We start from the raw sequence: 20,637 nt of genomic DNA on the forward strand, positions 1-20,637 counted from the left end.
TGGAATTTTCCAGATGGCAGAGGGTGATGGTTTTACATAATCCAATTTAATCATGATTTAAAGTGTATTATAATACATCTTATTTGCAATATCATTTAATGCAGTCCATTAGGAATAATTAAAGTTTGGATATTAGGAAGCATGTGGGGGGAATTTTTTTTATTTTATTTTATTCTTACAGTTTTTCAAAGAGTTTTTCAAATTACTTTGATTAATGTTTCACACAAGAAAGTTGTAGGTTCAAATCTCTGGCCAGTCGGGGGACTTTTGTAGAGTTGCTCTAGAGATGTCCTGTCTGTGACTCTGTGGGTGTCCCTGGGTCCAAAGACATGCATGTCAGATTATCGGTGAGATTGTTGGCTGACCTGTCTAGGGTGCACCCTGCCACTCGCCCTGTGACAGCTGGGATAGCCTCCAGCTCACCTGTGACCCTAAGAGACTGAGTGTGTTTATCCTGCAGACCCCAGAGGTGCACATTTGTTGTCATATCTCACAAGTGCTTCCTCTACAATTCACTTTTTTTGTTGTTGTATCACTTTCTATTTTAATGCTTTGATTAATGCTTTTTAAAAAATAAAAATGTTTTGGGGTATGCATGTTAAATATGTTGGAAGGGTCAAAAAAGGTTTTGCGCTGGTCTATTTTTCTTTTTATCATTCTAGGATATTTCTTTTTTTTTAATATAGATATTCAGGATTATGTAATCCTTGCACATTTATAGACTCACAGCTATAAGGAATCAGTCTCAGTTAATATCTTCCTCTTGATCCTTGTTGTCCTGACAGATTTGACCAAGTTCACAAAAACTACAAAAGATATTTCCTGAAGATTTCTTTCATTTTAATTGCATTTCTATTACTAAACAGTTTGGTGGATTTTACGGCTAGTTTAACTTTCGTTTTGGTTTGGCTCTTAAATAACGGTTATCAAGTACTATTAAGTCACTCTGGACTCAGGAGTCAGCTGTCATAAGATTTCTGTAATAATTGTTTTCTGTGGTGTCTCACCTCAAATTAACTCAGTGTTGTTACATATGTCCAGAAACAGTGAACACCAAAGCCACAAAATCATGTTTTTTTTACAGTGTTATTGTTTTCTTATAAAGACCTTAGCAGTTTTGAAACTACTGGTCTTTATGACACTGCTTAAAGATGGTGCTCTCTGTCTGGTAAACAGCTATTATCTCCACAATACTAAATGATGGCCACATCGGCAGCCATTATCAGGGCCTCCTATAGTCTTCCTAAACCCTGTTTATCCAGTGGTTAACCAGCTCTTTAGTCATGACCTAAAAATGGTGCAGAAAAATATGTGTCCACTACAGCCGAGGTGACCAGAAATTTAAATGTTCGCTTATTCAATAGTTGGTAAATAAATCAGATCTGTGTAAATGAAATTTGTGGCTTTTTATCAGCTGAATGTGTCAACTCTGAAACTAATTGCAGTTTCACAAAACAACACGCGCCATTAGCTTTGTTTTCCACATTCAGAGAAAAGTGACATTCTCTCATTGAACATGATGCTGCTGCCAGCCTCTAGATGATCATTATAGTCTTTGTAGTGCAGTAATTACCGCATCTGGGATCATTCCTGTTGACACATGAATGGTGCTCAACATGTTATATCACTGTGAATGAAGCTAGATGTTTCGTGTTTGTGTGTCCAAGAAGCAGCATGGTGGAAAATCCTTTATAATCTCCATATTTTCCAAATAATTCCAGTTTCACTCTGAGGATTTTGCTCATTCATTAAAAACAAAGATCCAAACTAAAACCCAATGCCATAAAGCGAGGTATAGAACAGCATGCTTGCAATTTCCAAACAGGTTTTCTTAACAGTTCACTACAAGTGGTGTGTTGACTGTCATGATCTTGCTGAATTTTCATAGTGGCCATGCAGGTTTCAGTGGTAGTCAGAGGAATGCTGAGAGGCCTGGTGATTGCATAGATATCCGCGAACTGGGGACTGGACCATTGTCACTTTGCTTTTAAGGAGATCAAGCCAATAATTTTAGATCAGCATGACAAAGGAATTCCTTGTCAACGGGGAATGAAGCACAGCTTTCTCCGTGGCACTTCTGACCAGTGAAAGTCTCCTTGCTCATTACTGCGTCACTGTCTTATTCTTACCTGTCAGCTTTCCACGCATCCTCTTTCTCCACCCATTTGCTCTCATGTCTCCTCCCTCTTGGCTGGGACATATATATATTGGTGATGCCACAGGGATTTCATCTCTCCTCGGGGACATTTTTAAAGGTGGTGTGTCCACTTTTGAGTGTTTCTCTCAGTGTCACCAGAGATTGAGGAGCAGCAGTTTCATTGCTTGAGGTTGAGGTAAGACTGAAAACATTAACTTTAATTTATTAATAGAAAAAACTACCAAAATCAACAAATAATTTTTTTTCCACCTGTGGATTTAAACTCCATAGCATTTATTTTTCACCCACTCTACTTTTGTCTTTCTCGAGTTTCTTAAAAAACATTCCTAACTTTTCGTTTCACAATTCTAGTCAAACCTCAGGTGCCAATGTCACCGTCTTTAGCCAGATCTGCTCCGAGCGAGCTCAACCATTGGTGGAGCCAGCTGAAGTTTCGCCTTCAGAACAAAAAAGGATGGAATGAAATGCTGGATGAGACATTTCTGCTCTACACAAAAGGGTAAACTCCTGCCTGACGCCACTTTCCAGTACATTCAGTTTTGTTTAAAGTTTTACCATAAATCTGATGTCTTGTTTCTGTCCTTCTGTCCCTCAGTGTGAATGACATTCCTCTCTTCTATGCGTCTAAAAACAACAGTGCTGGTTGCATCAAGAAACTGCTAGGTTGTGCATCCACGAATATCTTTGAGAGAGGTACGACTGAACGAGGAGTTTAAACCTTACATTGCTGCCTTTTTGGTGTGTTTTCCGTAATTTTAGAAGGTGTATCTTCTTGTTCAGGCTCCCTGGGAGAGACGGCCCTTCACGTTGCTGTTATGAACGATAACCTGGATGCTGCTGTGGCTCTGATGGATGGAGCTCCTGACCTCATTAACGAGCCCATGACCTCTGAACTTTTCCAAGGTTGACATGCAGAAATTCATAACTGCAAAACACCAATGCACATCATGCAGACTGAGTGCTGTGTGTAACTGTATAGATGTCAAGTTGTCAGCTTTTTGGTCTGCAATTCAAATAATTCACCTTATTAGCAAAATCTGTGAGATTTTTGATACAGTGGATACAAGGGCATGTAAAAGCCTAACACAACAATTTAATAATAATAAATAATAATGGATAATAATGGATTGGATTTATATAGCGCTTTTCAAGGCACCCAAAGCGCTTTACAATGCCATTATTCATTCACTCTCGCATTCACACACTGGTGGAGGCAAGCTACTAATTTAAGCAGGTTTTTAAAAAATCTAAGGACCTTAGAAAGAAAGCGAAGTGAAGAAACTTAAAGAAACTTAAAGAAGTCTTAGTCACTTTCTTTCTAAGCTCCCTAAACCACCATGAGCTGGATGACAGAGAACCTCAACCTTTTAGAAAATATTTTACTTAGTCAAATCATGTCACTGAGGGGTTTTTTTTTTTTTTTTTGTTACTTCATTATTTTATTCATCTAACAATAAATCAATAAAGGGCAACAAATTCCAATTATGAGGCCTCATCTGCTGCTTTTGGAGAGCAAACCCTGTTAGGGTTACAGTGGTGGATAAAGCAAAAGCATCAAGTGTAGGTTTTACCAAAGCTGGTGAAACAAAAACCAGTGTGTTGGCAGTGAACTGATGTACACTTTCTCTCTGTGCTCCGCCTCAGGGATTACTCCTCTCCACATTGCTGTGGTGAATCAGAACATCGACCTGGTTCGTCATCTGATTAGTCGCGGTGGTGACGTGTTCACACCTAGAGTCACTGGTCTGTATTTCAGGAAGAGGATAGGAGGACTTATGTACTGTGGTAAGCCAGCATGAGTGAACTTACATAAAGAAATGTATCAGCCATTAATTACAAGGCCAGTGGCAGGACAATAAAACCCCAAACTGGTCCCAACATATGTGATAAAAACAAGGCAGAGAAAAGCAATAGCGATGTGAATGTATGGTTTTTGTGCAAAATAACAAAACGCGTGGCTTTTCATCAGGCGAACACATCCTGTCTTTTGCTGCTTGTGCTGGGAATATGGATATCATCTCCATGGTAATCGACGCAGGTGCCAGCACCAGGATCCAGGATTACAAAGGTATGAGCCCTTGAGTGAGAGAAGATCAAGTATTATTTTACACTGCTAGGAAATTTGACTGTGTGACTGCTTAAGCCACAAAATATTCTGCATCCCATGTGTTATTAGGGTCTTATTTTTAATTTGATTTATCACAGCATTGTCTAAAATTCTCACCACTAAAGGACAAAATCAACCCTGATGGGTTTGCCACTAATTGCAGCTTTCTGGCGCTGGTCTTGTAATTTAAACTCAAAGAACCTCGAGAATTACTGACAGGCTCAAACCAGCAATTTTCTTATCTAACCAACAGCTGAAAATGCAAAAAGAAAAATTGACATCAGCCTGAAAAGGTAAAAGTTTCAGGCTTCTTTTTTGTCAAAGCTAAATTATATTGAGGAGACTGTTCATATCAAAGACACTACTGAGGCATTATACAATACAATACAACACAATAAAACGTTATTTGTATAGCACATTTAAAACCAGAGGTAGCCAAAGTGCTTCACATAATCCAATAAAACAGTAGTAAAGTACAAAGGCGGATAAGCTAGCAGGTGGGAGGCATTGTTTAAACAAGCATACAAGTATACAAGTATGCAGATAAGGAAGCAAGACTTAACGATAAAAACAATAAAACAATATAGTAAAAGAGGAAAAGAGAGGAAAGTGAAGGGCAAGAAAGTACAATTAAAAGGCATGCTCTAGGAGGCCGGGAAGGCTAAGCTAAAAAGGTGGGTTTTCAATCGAGACTTGAAGGTCTGGATCGAGTGAGACGCGTGAATAGTATGAGGGAGGTTATTCCAGAGGTTAGGTGGAACTGAAGCGAAGGCACGGTCACCTCTGGTTTTCAGCCGCGACCTAGGTTGCACCAAAAGTAAGACGATCTCAGTGTTCTACTGGGAGTATACACGCTAAGGAGATCAATAAGGTAGTTAGGTGCAATATTATTTATGATTTTATAAGTAAGCAGTAGGATTTTGAAATCAATGCGATGTTTAATTGGAAGCCAGTGGAGGCCAGTGAGAATTGGGGTGATAGACTCAAGCCTACGAGTACCAGTTAGAAGGTGAGCCGCGGCGTTATGGACGAGTTGCAATCTATGAAGAAGGGCAGAAGGAAGCCCAGTGTATAGGGAGTCTAACCTGGATGTGACAAAGGCATGAATAAGCCTTTCTAGATCCTCACGTGGTAAGTATGGCTTGGCCTTAGAAATTAAACGAAGTTGATAGAAACAAGATTTAATAACAGAGGACACTTGCTTGTCAAGCTTAAAGGAGCCGTCCTGGTAAACACCCAAATTACTTGCAGAATCGGAAAGATAATCAGCGAAGGGCCCGAGGACACCAGTTAGATGGGCTCTAGGGGTATGACTGTCAAAGATTACAATTTCTGTTTTCTTGTCATTAAGGATAAGGGAATTGCTCAGCAGCCAGTCCTTACCCACATGGCAAAATTGGTATGGCCCGGATCTGGCCCACACAATGTGCTTACACATACCGCAAAGAACGACGGCCCTTTGGTGGCCCAGATCAGGTTTGCCAGACGTAGTCCACACATGGGCCAGCACAAGGCCAGTTGCAGACACACTGGTGGTCCTGTGCTGGCCCATGTGTGGACTACATCTGGCAAACCTGATCTGGGCCACTGAAGGGCCGTCATTCTTTGTGGTATGTGAGCCATGTGTGCCAGTTGTAGACACAGTGCTGGCCCTGTGCTGCCCCAGAACAGTTTTAGCTCTGGCCCCAGATGTCAGCCTAATGTGTACCTTTATCGAGCCAAGTAATAACAACAAGTGCCGGAACATAATACTAAGTAACATGAGGAAACTCTGTTCAGACAGTGAATGGACTTATTCTTATATGGCGCTTTTCTACTCTCCCAGATTACTCAAAGTGCTCTATACAACATGCCACATTCACCCAATCACACACACTAACTAACTGCATTCACACACATTCACACTCTTAACATGCAGACTGGATGAGCCAGGGATGGAACCACTAACCTTCCAATCAGTAGGTAAACTGCTCTACCGCCTGAGCTACAGTTACTATGAGTAAACCGTCACTAGGTTTTGGATAAAGTGTACACTCACAAACCTGTCAAACCTGCATTTGAAATGTTGGCTACCATAGCAGTATCGTATCGCAACATGGCATTTGGGTCTTCTAACTAAAATAGGAAAATAGGAACATAAATAGTGCCACCATTGCCAGACCTGGCCCACATTTGGTTGACATACATCCTGCCATGACACCAGTCAGTCAGAAGTGCCACCTTGATGCCAGATCTGGGCCAGACCTGTTTTCTATGGGCCCAGGCCACATAAACCAAACCACAATTGAGCCAGATATGGCATGCCATCACATAGACAGTGCCATCTATGCCAGGCCTGGCCCATATCTGGATGACATATGCCAGAAGTCAGCCAGCAGTGCTGGCTTGATACTAGATCCGGGCCAGACCTGCTTGCTAAGTGGGTAACTTCACTTATACAATCGAAGAAGCGAAGCATTGATGAAGTATATCCCTCAGTCAATTCAAAATAAATTTGAATGTTATCGGCGTAGCAATGATAAGAGAGTTTGTAATTTTTAATAATACGACCAAGGGGTGACATATATAGAGAAAACAGCATAGGACCCAGCACAGACCCCTGAGGGACAACACAGGTAACAGGGGCAATGGAAGAGGAGTAGGTACCCATCGTGACAGCGATGACCTCTCCGATTAGCAGGAATTAAACCAACCAAGGGCCATACCCATAATGCCAACCAGATGTTCGAGCCTCATTAAGAGGATGTTATGGTCCACCAGCTCAAAAGCAGAAGACAGGTCCAACAAAACTAAGGCCGCGGGGCGCCCAGAGTCTACGGAGCCCCTCTGATAACATGGTCCAAAAAATAAATAAATTGTGGCCACAAAGTACTACTTCATGGGCACAAAATAGGTATAACATGCGCATGAAATGCTAATTTGTGGGCACGAAACACTTGACCAATAACCGTGATCCTTCCCAGGCCCTTGCAGTTGGTTGACAATAAAATCTATCCTGGGGTCCAGGTCGTACTTACGTCTGTAAAGCAACTGGGTTCTCAATATCCTGTTTAAATGTCTCTCCGTAATAATGGTTCCTTGCATTGCCAGGCTTTTCAAAATGCATTTGTAGCTCATTCCCAGCCTAAAATAAAACTCAATCATCCTGTCCATGGTGTATAGGTTTAGCCTACTGATGTGACGTTATCTATTTCGTTGCCACAAATGCGTAATTCGTTGCCACGTTATACCCAATTCGTGCCCACAAATTAGCATTTTGTGCGCACCTTATGCCTATTTTGTGCCCTCGAAATAGCATTTTATGGCCACAAATAAGTATTTCATGGGCATGTTATACTATTTCGTGCCCACGAAGTAGTATTTTGTGGCCACAATTTATTTATTTTTTGGACCATGTCATCAGAGGGGCTCCATAAGAGTCAGTAATTAAAGGAAGATCATTGAAGACCCTCGAGAGTATAGGTTAAAAATTTAAAAAAAAAAAAAAAAAATTTAAATGCTAAACTAATTGTTGCCAGTTTTTGCTCACATAGCTAAATGTTTCAGTCGCAGAGTAGTGACTGATTTCTGGTTTATGGGGACCTTCGGGAGGATAATCCAGCTGTGCATATCTGAATATGAGCGTCTTAATAACAATTAATAGCTTTCTCCTGTCTTCTTGTGCCTCCTGCGTACACACTCTGCATCCAGGCAACACAGTGCTTCACATTTTGGTCTTGCAGCCCAACAAGAACATTGCCTGCCAGGTCATTGACTTGATTATGGCACGCGATGCAGAGCTGGACCAGCAAGTGCCCCTTGATATGGTTCCCAACTCCCGAGGCCTTACACCTTTTAAGCTGGCTGCAAAAGAAGGAAACACAGTGGTGAGTAGAACCCAAACATGAAAGGTGGAACAGATTGTTCCTAATCTCATCCTAACCCCCTGTCTCTTAAAGGTATTCCAGCACCTAGTTAACAAAAGGCGTGTAGTCCAGTGGAGTCTGGGCCCTTTGACCTCTCACCTGTATGACCTGTCCGAGATCGACTCGTGGGCCGATAGCATGTCAGTGCTGGAGGTCATTGTGGCCAGCCAGCAGAAAGAGGTACAGAAGAATATGTAGGTAGCATTCAGGAGAAAATGCTAATTGTTATCAGGAAGTTAGTTCTGACTCTGAGATTTTCTCTTCTATTTTTGCTCTCCAGGCAAGGAAGATCCTGGAGGTCACTCCTGTGAGGCAGCTGGTTAGTCTGAAGTGGAACCTGTATGGGAAACATTACTTCAGGTAAGATTTAGTTAGTTTTGTTAAATCTGAACTAAAATACTTGAATTGTACACATGTCTGTTGCTGTTTAACACACTGGGTTTCTTCCTCCCTTTTTGTTGTCAGGTTTCTGCTGTTTCTGTATCTCTTGTACATCGGGACTTTCACAATGTGCTGTATGTTTCGCCCCCTAAAGAACGCTCCAGAGAACTACACAACGTCAGATGCAGACAAAACTGTCTGGGTTCAGAAGACGCTCAAGGTGGGCCAGAACTATGAATTATCATAGACATTAGAAAACCTTAAACAGATCTCAACATTTTACTCACTATACTGTTTGAATGAGACACCTAAAGTGAAATTTTTATGTTCAATGTGCTGACTGTTTTTGAACTATCCCAAAAATATAATTTGATTTTTATTACAGCACATTTATTTTAAAGAGTCATATTTCAGATTAACATTTTGGAAATAAAATATGAACATTTATGAAACTGACTGCCTAGAAGTAACATTAAACCAGCTCTCACGTGTTAGTACAAATTATTATGATCCAAATAGTCGACCGAATCTGCATAATGAGTACTTTGATTTAGTTTTCTACCCTTTTCTCTTTGTTTAATATTTTCAGTTTGTACTTCTATTACATGAGTTTAATGGAGTTGATGTTTTGGGTGTAGATGTTTAGGTCAGTCCCCACTAAAAATTCAGATTCCTCTAATTGAATCCATTATTACCCCCTAGTTTCCCAGTCCCCACCTGCACTGGGGCCTGCTTCACATTTTAGGAAGGCAACACTTTCATAGCGTGTCACTTCTACTTTGGTAGTTAGTACTTCCTCAACTACTGCACCACCAGAGGTTTTTTTGCCCCAAATTACTTCAGCCAAAACTTACGTAAAAATTCAAATACATATGATCCACTGAATGCATGTGTAAATGCCAAACTATACACCTACACAAGTTACACAGTCAGACAATAATGAGATTTTAATATATATAACAGCATCATTTCCTCTTTGTCCACCTCAGGAGAGTTATACAACACATGGGGATAATGTGCGGCTGGCAGGAGAGATTATCAGCGTCATTGGAGCTTTTGTCATCCTTGTGCTGGAGGTGGACATTTAAAATATGCTTTTTGTTTAAAAATATTCAACAGTACATTACTGTGAACTGTTCTGACCTCATGCATCCCCTGTGCTCCTAACAGATCCCAGACATTCTAAGAGTTGGAGCAAAGCGCTATTTTGGCCAGACGGCACTGGGAGGCCCTTTCCATGTTATCCTGTAAGCACACACACCCTCTGAGAACCCAAGCAAAGCATAATGTTTGGGAACACTGCCTAACCTTGCTGCCGCTCTTGTTTTTGACCAGTATCAGCTATGCCTGCTTGGTGGTGCTGCTGTGCGTGTTCAGAGCCTGTGAGGTGCAGAGGGAGGCCGAGGTGATGGCGGTGTGTTTGGTCCTCGGCTGGTGTAATGTCATGTTCTTCGCCCGTGGCTTTGAAATGCTTGGCCCTTACGTCATCACGATACAGAAGGTGCAGATGGGTTTCTACACGAGCTCCATGAGTAACAAAAACATGAGTTTGCTCTGCTCACACACCTGCTCACACATGTTTTCATTTGTTGTTTTGGTTTTTGAGGTTTTACATTTTCAGACTGAGCTCGCTTGTGTCTCGTTTCCCTCTAGATTATATTTGGAGACCTGACAAAGTTTATGTGGCTGATTTCCATTGTGCTCTTTGCCTTTTCCACCTGTGAGTATATTGTTAGCAATAAAAATAAACACAAATTTTACAAAACATTCTTTAAAGGAGACCTTCCTGCTCTCTTACAAACATTTTTTTCTTCTCAGCCCTCTGGATAGTCTACATGACTCAGGAGGTAGATTCCCTTCCTTCGTATCGCTCATATCCCGTCAGCCTCTTCTCCCAATTTGAGCTCAGCGTTGGCCTCATTGATCTGCCTGTGGACCACACCATCCCTATACCTGCGATTGTCCATGTGTTACACTGCACCTCCTCTCTGGTCTCCCACATCCTTCTGCTAAATCTGCTCACCGCCATGATGAGTGACACACAATGGAGGGTGGGCCAGGAGAGAGATGAGCTCTGGAGGACTCAGGTAACAGGGTTATTACACACACATGCGTAATCACCTCTTCAGCGTGCGTTAAGCATTGCTGTGTCATGTTTACAGCTGTAATGTTGTTATTCAGGTGGTGGCCACAACGCTCATGCTGGAGAGGAGGCTTCCTCGCTGTCTCTGGCCTCGACTTGGGGTCTGTGGGCTGAACTATGGCCTGAAAGAGTGCTGGTATCTCAGGTAAGATGCAACCTTTGCAACCTTGTGTCAGGAACAGACGAAAACCCACAGAAATCGACTAACACAGCAGAAAGGGAATGTTACCTTTAAAATTAAAGTCAAACAGGAAGTTTGTATAGAAACTACAGCCACAGCTGATGTCACGCTATAAAATGCTCAATTCTTTTTTTTTATTGTAGTTCTTATATTACTTTCACACCTCCTAAGGCTACACTGCATGTTTTCCTTAGTCGATTCTTTTCATTTTTGTGTCCTTCTCATCAAGGTTAAAGAGGAAAAACAATCAGCCTGGCTAACAAAAGCTGCCTTTCAGTACAAATCAATTCAGTCTATTTCTCAAAACATCAAATATTCCTTTGGTTGTGTTTTTTCTTATTTTATCTCAACTGGTGAATGCTCATATGAAAGATAACATGAAACAAAAGCCAAAACCTTGAACTTCGAAGTGCTGTAACTCAGTTTTATAAGTTCTTTCTACTCTTGACATACAACTTTGAATGCAAGCACTTTCCGTTCAAAGCTCCCGTTTGTGAGGGCCAACCAATCAGAAGATGGGTAATATAAAGTGAATTGGACAAATATGAGCTGCTCCAAGCCAGTATGAGACTAACAAGGATTATTTTGAACTGCAAGTTATGGAAAGCTAGTGTAGAACAGTCAGACAGGGAAAATGTGCATAATACACCCTTTTAAGTGTAATAGTAGGTTATATATGTATAAGTAGGGGAAAAATATATAGTATTAGTAATACGATAAGAATGGTGCTTCTCACTGCAGGCACAGCATTACTCATGGGTGAAGTCCATCAAAGGCTTTCATTTAGTGTCAGTGGGCAAATTGTTTTCCTTCCGTAAGTGAATAAGCTTTTTGTTTTGTAGGTGGGTCCCAAAAAAAAAGGAAACTAAAAAGAAGAGTGTAACATAATTAATTTTGAAACATGTGTGACTTTTTCTTTATTCATCTTCTTTGCAGGGTTGAGGAAAGAAATGACTCCATGATGCAAAAGATGCGGCGTTACGTAAACGTCTTCTCCAAAGAGGATGAAAAGGAAACGGAGGGAGATGAAAATTCTGACTTCAAGGTTCCCTTGAAGCTGAGACTTAAAAACAAAGGAGGATGGTGGGAGCTGGTTCGACATAGCACTTTAGGTTTGGAGATGGAGCAGGATGAGCCAGAGGAGGAACAGAGCATTAAATATGTTTAGAGAGAGACGCCTAACGTCTAACCCAGAAATTCCTTCCTATCATCAACTTTGAGTCATATACATATTAAGTAGATGTAAAGAATTGCTGAATTTCAGTGACCTTGGGGTGAAAGAACCACACTATCTTGATTTCTCAATATAGTAAACAGTGCAATTATTTCCGCAGTATTATGCCATAGAACAGACTGTGATTTTTATAGAAATATGAAAGATGCCTAGCAGGAATATATGCTAAAAAAAAAAACATAGAGATTCATCTTATCATGTAGATAATGAGTAATTTTATATGAGAATAAAACTTTCTTGAAACAGTTTCACTGTCACTTCATTTGTAAAGCAGACAGCAGATAATAAAATCATACAAAACAAAGGAGCAAGGCACTTACAAAGCTTTACAATCAAATATTAGAGCAGAAATTATTCCACACAATGCTGCAAGAAAATCTACAGTAATTAAACTGCTAAGTGTCAGACTTAGCAACTGTTATCTAAAAAGCTTATTTATATTTCTTTGCTGGATACTGGAAAGAGATGTCTTGGCATGTTATTGTTGAATTTGATGCTTGCTGGCGGAACAGATTTGCTCGCGGTTCTTTTACAAGAGCTGCAGCTGACAGATGAAGTAAGTGGCGACGTTGCAGGGAGCTCTAATCCAGTTTCTGGCAGATGGGCCTGTGCTGTCTAGGATCCCACAATTCCCAGTACTTGGATCTTCTGCCCAATAGCTGCAAAACAAAAGAAAGAGTCATTAACTATTATTCTGCAATCTATATCTGGATTTTTTTCTTTGTTTGAACAAAGTGTCCACTTTATTAGGTACACTTGTAATTCAATTTGACAGCTGTAAAATAAATGTTTTGTTTTATAAGCTTATTAACACATGTATATTTACACATAATTTGTTATTATGATGGATCTGTGACCATAAATTACCAAACACCAATATGCACAGTGCAATAGTGGCAACCCTGATCTAAACCACAAACAACTATGTCTAAACTACCCTATTAGTCAAATGTCTGTTTTAATAACTATTTATAGAATAATTTATAAAGACCTCTCTCGCAGCTTTGTGCTGTCAACCCAGGTCCATTCAGTGCCTTTTTGAATGGTGCCGATCCAGTATTGGAGATTCCCTTTCTGTGTCAGAAAGTCCTAAAAGAAAAAACACCATTGATGCGTAACTATTAGCAATTATTACCACTTCATAAACTGCTTGCTTGTAATATATAAGCATATAGTTAATAACTCAAGGAAGGGAGAGAGCGGCATGAAAGTTATCAGATTCACCTGAACTTCTTTGCTTGTAATAACAGCCAGAGATCCCCCTCTGGAGGTGCAGTTCTGCTCGCTCTGGTGCCACTTCAGTCGAAATGTCGACAGGAAAAAGCACGATCGGCCAAAGGTTATCCACCCGTCACCACACAGCCGGCAGCCATGATCTGGAAGCAGAGAGAACAGGAAAAGCATATTTAAAAAACAGGTTAATGAAAAAGTAAAAAAGCTGTTAATCAGACCTGAAGCTTCCCACACTCTTTTTTTCCTTTGCATATTCAAGGGTTTTGTTTGTGATTTAATTTTCATCATATTTTCATCTTTATGCATGTATTTTTTTCAGTTGCACAGAAACCTAAAAGAGTCTCAATTTTTCCTGTTTTATAAACAAAAAAAGAACGCCAAAGAAGAACACGAATTTGAATCGAGACTTGTTTAAAAACGAATTTGAATCATTATGAAAGCAGAACTATTGCTAAAAACAAGGTGATTGAGAGAGAATCCCCCCACTTTTTGTGCCTGCTCACGTTTAATGTGAATAGCTGGGAACTGGGCCTGGCAGTTCTCGACGGAGCATCCTGGAGCAAACGCAGGTACTGCGTCTTTAGCTGTTGCACTTTCCTCTATCACCGGGCAGACTGTGGGTCCAGTTTGCACTAGAAATCAGAGCACAATGGGAGGAGATTTGAGAGAAGGAATAATGCCCTGAGGCTGCAGCAAAGCAATAAGCAATAGTTTTACTCCTTTGTTATGCACTGTTATGAGAAATAGAATTTTAAAAATCCATAGCTGAAAAAAAACTGTGCACCATTTTGATCCTGCTCTGCCAGGACCTTCAGTCTTACGTAATCTGCTTTGGTGTTATAAACATAGTGGTGCCAGGAAGGGTTTGTTTTCACAGCGCTGACATGAATTCAGATTCATGGCTGCAGCTACTCACGTTTCAGGCTGAGGATAATGACAACCACCAGAAGGACGATGCACATTAAGGTGAGGAATAAGCACACTGCACGGTACAGACGCACATTTCCTCCAGTCGGTTCTTTGCCTGAGGAAGACGACATCAGATAAATGTTAATAAGCACAACAAAGACCGCCATGAAGCCTGCAAAAGCTGCATCTTCCTACCTTTCTTCCCCTCCAGTTCAACTGATAACTTGGGTTGCAAGTTTTCATCAGCCTCATCTTTCTTGTCCTCAACGTAACTGCGGCAGAATTTAATATACATGGAGAAAAACGTCCTGGTATTTGACAGAAAGCTTGTTTGCTCTGTTGTGCTCCGTCTTCCTCTCTGCTGACTCAAGACTGGCTGCAACAGTGCAGTTATAGGACGCCCCCTTTGTCTCATCACCATAGCAACTTGACCTTCATAGATTCCCAAGTTATTCATGGAGCACAGTGCCAGGCTTGTCCTTGAATGACCCAAACTTTAAACGCTCTTCCTGTCTCTCTCATTTTAAACATTAGTCTGTTTGTGTGTGTGTGTGTGTGTGTGTGTGTGTGTGTGTGTGTGTGTGTGTGTGTGTGTGTGTGTGTGGCAAAGTTCTGAGAAAAACACAGACACAGACTTTCTCCTTCAAAACAGCAGATAACTAATTTCAGATCAGTATTTATGTCTAATGCTTTGGAGATACGGAGGATGCACACGTCACTGATGCAGATTTAAAACATTAGTCTGTAAATATCATGTTATAGTACAAGGTTTTGCAAAGAAAGAGGACGTGGGTGACAACTTAATGAAGCACAAGAGAGCAAGACTTGTTTGTTTGTACCTCAGCAATGTACTAAAAATATCTTCCATTAAACCCTTATTTGATTTCATCAAATTGCAAAAAAGAACATGACTCATGCTGTGATAGCTTTAATTGGCTTTGTTGCCTTTTTGTGGGTTAGTGATCATAAAAAAGTTAGACACATTGCTGTGCCATGTTGTCATGCCATCTTATGTATGTATTTATGCAGCTGTTGTTGTTGTCTTAACGACTAAACTGACTCACTACAACAATAAAGAACGATGGAAGTTCAACACAAAGGCCAAACTACAACAGGTTGTGAGTAATGTGGTTAGAGGGAAGTTTCGTTAAAATTGTTCTTCGTAAAGACACACAACAGACAGACTTCCTGTCAGACCGTTTTGCCTTCAGGCTGTGGGCAAATTTTTATTCGCACTGGGTTACATTAACAGCACAGCAACCTCAAACTACATGTGGTCTTATCATAATGGTTGCACGCAAATTGGATTAAAATGATGTAACAGATGAAGAAAAACTCATGAACTGAGCTTAATTAACCAACATAAATTATAGCAGTAGCATTTCATAACAAAGCCCAGATCTTACAGAGTAATTTTACACAATTACGTAAGTAATTCTTCTGGACTTAGGATGTAATTTGATTATCTAAACATACTTACTTTTAGTGATACTTAGCATTTACAGTTGACATACGTGAAATTTAATTACTATAGGTATTCTGGACAGTTTCCAGTATATACCTACAAAGAGAAGAGTAAAGAGAAACTTTTTTTTCATGTGTTTTTTACAGTATTCAAATAGCATATATATATATATATATATATATATATATATATATATATATATATATATATATATATATTTATAATGCAGTAAGGGAGGTTCAGATCCTTTATGATACAGCCAGTACCTTTGATACTAACGTGTAGTAATTATTAGTAAAATATTCTATATCACATTTTACTCTATAAGAGACATGAAAATTAATGCTAAACAAATCATTAATAAAGAAAATATTTTTGTAATTAATTGATTATATGATAACATAAATGATTATACAATTAAAAAACTAAACAAGAAGAGGACACAATAAGTTTTTCTCTAAAGTATCCACACACTAAATTACAAACATTTTTTTCACCCTTCTTCTCTCCATTAAAACGGAAAATCCTGAATCCCATGTTCTGCTGAGCCTGCTTAAAAGCATTTTTAGATACTGAAAATTGCACAGTTTCCATGTGATTTAGAAGAATTAAACCGAAAGTGCATGACACTTAATACACCATAAGTTGCGAAATCATGAAGCGCCACCAATATATTTAGTTCTATTTTCCTGTATATTACTCTTTAATGGTGAGATTATTGATTATGTTGTTTTATTAGCAGTGGCAGCAGTATTAATACTGCTTCTAATTATAAGACAGCCATATTTCAGAGTACCTTATATTTCAGGTAAACTTATTACTTATTACAACTTGTTACTCCGCAGTGATTTTCATTTTTCTACTTTTTAACACAAATTCTTTTTTATATATATTGCAGTATCTCCAGATATTAGTAGAAACACATTTTCTTGATGCATATCATTAGCATTATAAATGAATGGGAAAAACCGAGGGAGCTTTTTATGCCGAAACAATTTACTTAGGACAAAATGGTCATTAAATTCATTTGTTTTGAAAAGCAACAAATAATGTATCACGTCAAAGATCATTGTCTTAATAAAGACAAGAAATCTGCCTCTACACTGTAAGTTTTAGTGTAAAACAAGAAAGCACCAACAATAAATCACTAAAAATAAAAAGACGGTCGCAGCCCTAAATACTACAAACTGAAACATTTAATACCGTATATCAAATATTCAGTACTGTATTTATTTGATAATCCTACAAAAACATTAAAAAATAGTATTATACAGACTCTACAGTAAATTCTACAAAGATTTAAACATGCGCAATTTCACTGCAATGCTTACTATTATACACATTTTACTGTAACTGGTGATGCGGTTTGAAGATTACCAAAAAAAACACTTCTGCTTTTTTTTTTTCTTTTCTCTTTGGGTGAATCGTTTTTTGTGAGAAACCAAAATATTTACTGCTTTAATTTATCTCCCAGATGGTAGATTATAAAGACAAAAAGCACATTTATTATTATTCTGTATAATAATGATACTAAATGCTGTGTTTTACTTAAAGCACGTACTGAAAAAAGAAAGAACGAGCCCAAACTGGGCAACCAACCAGCTAAAGACTGGTAAAACTGGACTGGTATTTTGTGTAAAACTGTACCCAGTGTTTGTTTTCCTGCACCAGCCGCAGAAAAAGCTTCTGAATAGACATCCTCAGATGAAATTTGCAGTTTGGCGTAGTGGTCTTGTTCTGCTTCCTCTAAAGATAAAAATACGTTTTAGCAAGAGAAATGAACCAACTGTGGTCGGCTTTCAAATAATCTGGATTTTCTAAAGTAAACTCAATCTCAAAACTTTTAGGGTTTTTTTTATTAAACAAGTTTTGAATCTTTTGCACAGTTTACTTACTTTACATAACATTTGCATGACTTGCATACATAATTTTCAGTTAGACTTTGGTACAATGTGAACAGCTTCTTTTTTTTTACCTTCTTTTTTCACCTCCAGCATCGGTTCGCTCGGTCCTTCATCCCCTTCTTTGCCTTTTTCTGTCTCTTTGGGGATCTCTTGCATCTCCATGGCTCCCCTCTTCTTGTTTTCTCACAGTTTCGATTTTGCTGGAGCTTTTCAGACCTGCCTAGTCAACTGACAATGAGCTTATGTAACTTGTCATGCAGTTGCACAGACACTAAGTGACGTAGAATTGAACTTGGACTAAGACCTTTTATTGTCATTGTACAGTTACTTGCACAATGGAATTACGTAATAAGACCACAAGGTTTAAAAGTAAAAGACAATATATAAAAGAAGAAGAAAAAATATATAGGAACACTATGTACACTAGAATATAACAAATAATAAAAAAGGGTGGAAGGGCTATGGAAACTGCACATCTGCCAAAATATTGCACAAAAAAGACATTAACATTTTACATTAAATGGAGAGACATCTAGAGCTGGTAATGGAGTCCAGGGTGGAGAGTGGACACCTTCTCTGCAGTTTTGATGACCAATAAGGAGAGAGGGTCTGGATGACCCTCTCTCCTTATTGGCTATTGTGCAACCAACGTACCACACGGGGATGGCGTGCACCAGCACACTCTTGATTGTGGCATGATAGAAGGACACTAGGAGGTCAGTCTACAGCCTGTTGCATCTTAGAACCCTCAAGAAATGGAGGAGCTGCTGGGCTTTCTTCATTCAGGCTGATGTATTTGTAGTCCAGGACAGGTCCTCAGAAATGGGTACCGAGGAACTTGAAGGAGGACGCCCTCTCCACATAGTCACCTTTTATGGAGCGGGGACAGGTGGTTTTCCTGTGTTTAGGGTAAGGTTATTGTGGTCACACCATTCTGTCAGACCCTGGACCTCTGTCGGTGTTGTCAACGTTGGTGATGATTCCCATCAGGGTGGTGTCATCTGCAAATTTGATGATGATGTTGCAGGGTTGCGGGGGATGCAGTTGCTGGTGTAGATGGTGTATGGGAGAGGACTCAGCACACATCCCTGTGGTGAGCCAGTGCTGAGTGACAGGGAGGACGATCTGATGACAGATTGTGATAAAGTTTTTGATCCATGCACATGTAGCGGGGGGAGGAGTCTAAGTTTACCAGCTTGGCTATAAGGATGTCTGGGATGATGGTATTGAAAGCCGAGCTGAAATCAATGAAGAGACTTCCTTACTGAAGTCCCAAGATTCTAAGCAGAGTTTAGGGCAGTGGAAACAGCATCCTCTGTGGACCTGTGAGGGCCAAAGCTGAGTGGGAGGCAGTCCTTTATGTGCTTTAGAACCAGCTTCTCAAAACACTTTGCAACCACTGGTGTCAGTGTGATGGGTCTGTAGTCATTGAGGCCACTGATGATGGTGGACTTGGGGACTGGTACTATTGTCGCTGATTTCAGGCAGTGAGGGACAGTGGCATGTAACAGGGAGAGGCTGAATAGTCTGGTGAACACAGGAGCCAGCTGGTCAGCGCAGACGTTGAAGACACTCCCAGGTATTCCATCAGGGCCAGCGGCTTTTCTCTGATTAACTGAACACATTGTAAACCTGGTGTTCTTGGGGAGTAAATGTGTGTGGGCTGTGCTCAAAGGCGGCTATGGGCAGGGTGGTGTGCATGGTAGGGGTGTTTACAGTTCTCTCAAAGCAGGCTAAGAAGTGGTTAAGTTCCTCTGCTAATGAGATGTCTATTTTATCTGTATTTGCCCCATTGCCTTTGTGGTTTGTGATGTGTTTCAGGCACTCCCATACCTTCTTAGAGTTGTTATCTGAGAAGTGATCCGATAGTTTATTTGAATAGCCAAGTTTTGCCTCTCTGATGCCTTTTTTAAGGTCTGCTCTTTCTCTGCTCTACATATCCTGGTCCCCAGATTGGTATGCAGAGTTGCGTGCCTTTAATGATGCCTGAACCTTACTTGTCATCCAGGGTTTAAGGCTGTGGTAGACCCGTACCCGCTTTTACATGGTGACAGTGTCCATGCAGTGCTTGATGTAACCTAGCACTGCAGCAGTGTGAGTCTCTAGGTCGACATGTTCGAAGACACTCCACTCTGTGAAGGCAAAACAGTCCTGCAGCTGAGCCAGAGCTTCCTAAAAAAGGTTTTGATAGTTCTGATGGTGCCCTTTGTCCTTTTCCTGAGTGGTGTGTATACCGGGACAACGAGCAGAGAGAGGTGGTCAGACATGCTCAGGTGGGGGAGGGGAACAGATCTGTAGGCTTGGTTAATAATTGAGTAAACATGGTCCAAAGTTTTATTCCCTCTTGTAGGGCATTTCACATGTTGAACAAATTTAGGCAGCACAGTTCTTAAGCATGCTTTGTTGATGTCCCCCGCAACAATGTGTACTCCTCTGGACACGCCCGTTGCTGTTCAGAGATCGACTCATGCAGGATGCAGGTAGACAAGCGCTGATTTAACATTAGCGTCTGGTGGTATGTAGACTGCTGTTATATATATATATACATATATATATATATGAATGTGAGTGCGAATGGTTGTCTGTCCCTGTGTGTTGGCCCTGCGACAGACTGGCGACCTGTCCAGGGTGCACCCCGCCTCTCGCCCTATGACAGCTGGGATAGGCTCCAGCGCCCCCCGCGACCCTGAAAAGGATAAGCGGAAGCGAATGGATGGATGGATGCACATATATATAGGTCACATACACACATTATATATATATATATACACACACACACACACACACACACATATATATGTATTATAAATATTATTATTATAAATACTAATAATATTCACTTTATTGATCCCCATGGGGATTACTCTCTCTGCATTTAACCCATTCACTTAGTGAAGCAGTGGGCAGCCACCAATCAGGTGCCTGGGGAGCAATGTGTAGGGACGGTACCTTGCTCAGGGGTACTTCACGTTAGCCGTTCAGTGGCACACAAATAAGAAAAGAACGCACACAATGGA

At 40.3% G+C, this 20,637-nt stretch overlaps 2 protein-coding genes across 2 annotated transcripts; one reads left to right on the forward strand and one right to left on the reverse strand.

The window, feature by feature from the left end:
- Window positions 1–1,851: 1,851 nt before the first annotated feature.
- trpv6 (transient receptor potential cation channel, subfamily V, member 6) lies at window positions 1,852–12,316 on the forward strand. Its single transcript, XM_085176889.1, has 17 exons — window positions 1,852–2,333; window positions 2,510–2,657; window positions 2,754–2,851; window positions 2,939–3,061; window positions 3,803–3,943; window positions 4,128–4,226; window positions 7,956–8,131; window positions 8,204–8,350; window positions 8,451–8,530; window positions 8,636–8,771; window positions 9,541–9,627; window positions 9,722–9,798; window positions 9,887–10,052; window positions 10,205–10,271; window positions 10,370–10,638; window positions 10,733–10,839; window positions 11,812–12,316. The coding sequence occupies exons 2-17, from the start codon at window positions 2,527–2,529 to the stop codon at window positions 12,041–12,043; spliced, it is 2,136 nt and encodes a 711-aa protein (XP_085033015.1). The 5' UTR covers window positions 1,852–2,333; window positions 2,510–2,526; the 3' UTR covers window positions 12,044–12,316.
- On the reverse strand, window positions 12,302–17,850 carry LOC146508427 (C-type lectin domain family 4 member A). Its single transcript, XM_085176891.1, has 7 exons — window positions 17,692–17,850; window positions 17,364–17,462; window positions 14,259–14,366; window positions 13,846–13,974; window positions 13,334–13,485; window positions 13,101–13,198; window positions 12,302–12,768 (listed from the first exon to the last, which is right to left on the reverse strand). Exons 1-7 carry the CDS (start codon window positions 17,780–17,782, stop codon window positions 12,639–12,641), a joined length of 807 nt encoding a protein of 268 aa, XP_085033017.1. The 5' UTR covers window positions 17,783–17,850; the 3' UTR covers window positions 12,302–12,638.
- Between the last annotated feature and the right edge of the window lie 2,787 nt (window positions 17,851–20,637).

Source organism: Neolamprologus multifasciatus, chromosome 11 (assembly GCF_963576455.1).
Source record: "Neolamprologus multifasciatus chromosome 11, fNeoMul1.2, whole genome shotgun sequence".
Classification (NCBI taxonomy): Eukaryota; Metazoa; Chordata; class Actinopteri; order Cichliformes; family Cichlidae; genus Neolamprologus; species Neolamprologus multifasciatus.

Bases quoted from the DNA above. Each gene is read 5' to 3' on its own strand.
- trpv6 (XM_085176889.1), top strand. From the start codon at position 2,527: ATGTCACCGTCTTTAGCCAGATCTGCTCCGAGCGAGCTCAACCATTGG. The intron at 2,852-2,938 runs GTACGACTGAAC...CTTCTTGTTCAG, and splicing joins CACGAATATCTTTGAGAGAG to GCTCCCTGGGAGAGACGGCC. The intron at 9,628-9,721 runs GTGGACATTTAA...TGCTCCTAACAG, and splicing joins TTGTCATCCTTGTGCTGGAG to ATCCCAGACATTCTAAGAGT.
- LOC146508427 (XM_085176891.1), bottom strand. From the start codon at position 17,782: ATGGAGATGCAAGAGATCCCCAAAGAGACAGAAAAAGGCAAAGAAGGG. The intron at 13,486-13,845 runs GTGAGCAGGCAC...CTCTGCTTCCAG, and splicing joins CCCAGCTATTCACATTAAAC to ATCATGGCTGCCGGCTGTGT. The intron at 13,199-13,333 runs GTGAATCTGATA...TTTTTCTTTTAG, and splicing joins TTACAAGCAAAGAAGTTCAG to GACTTTCTGACACAGAAAGG.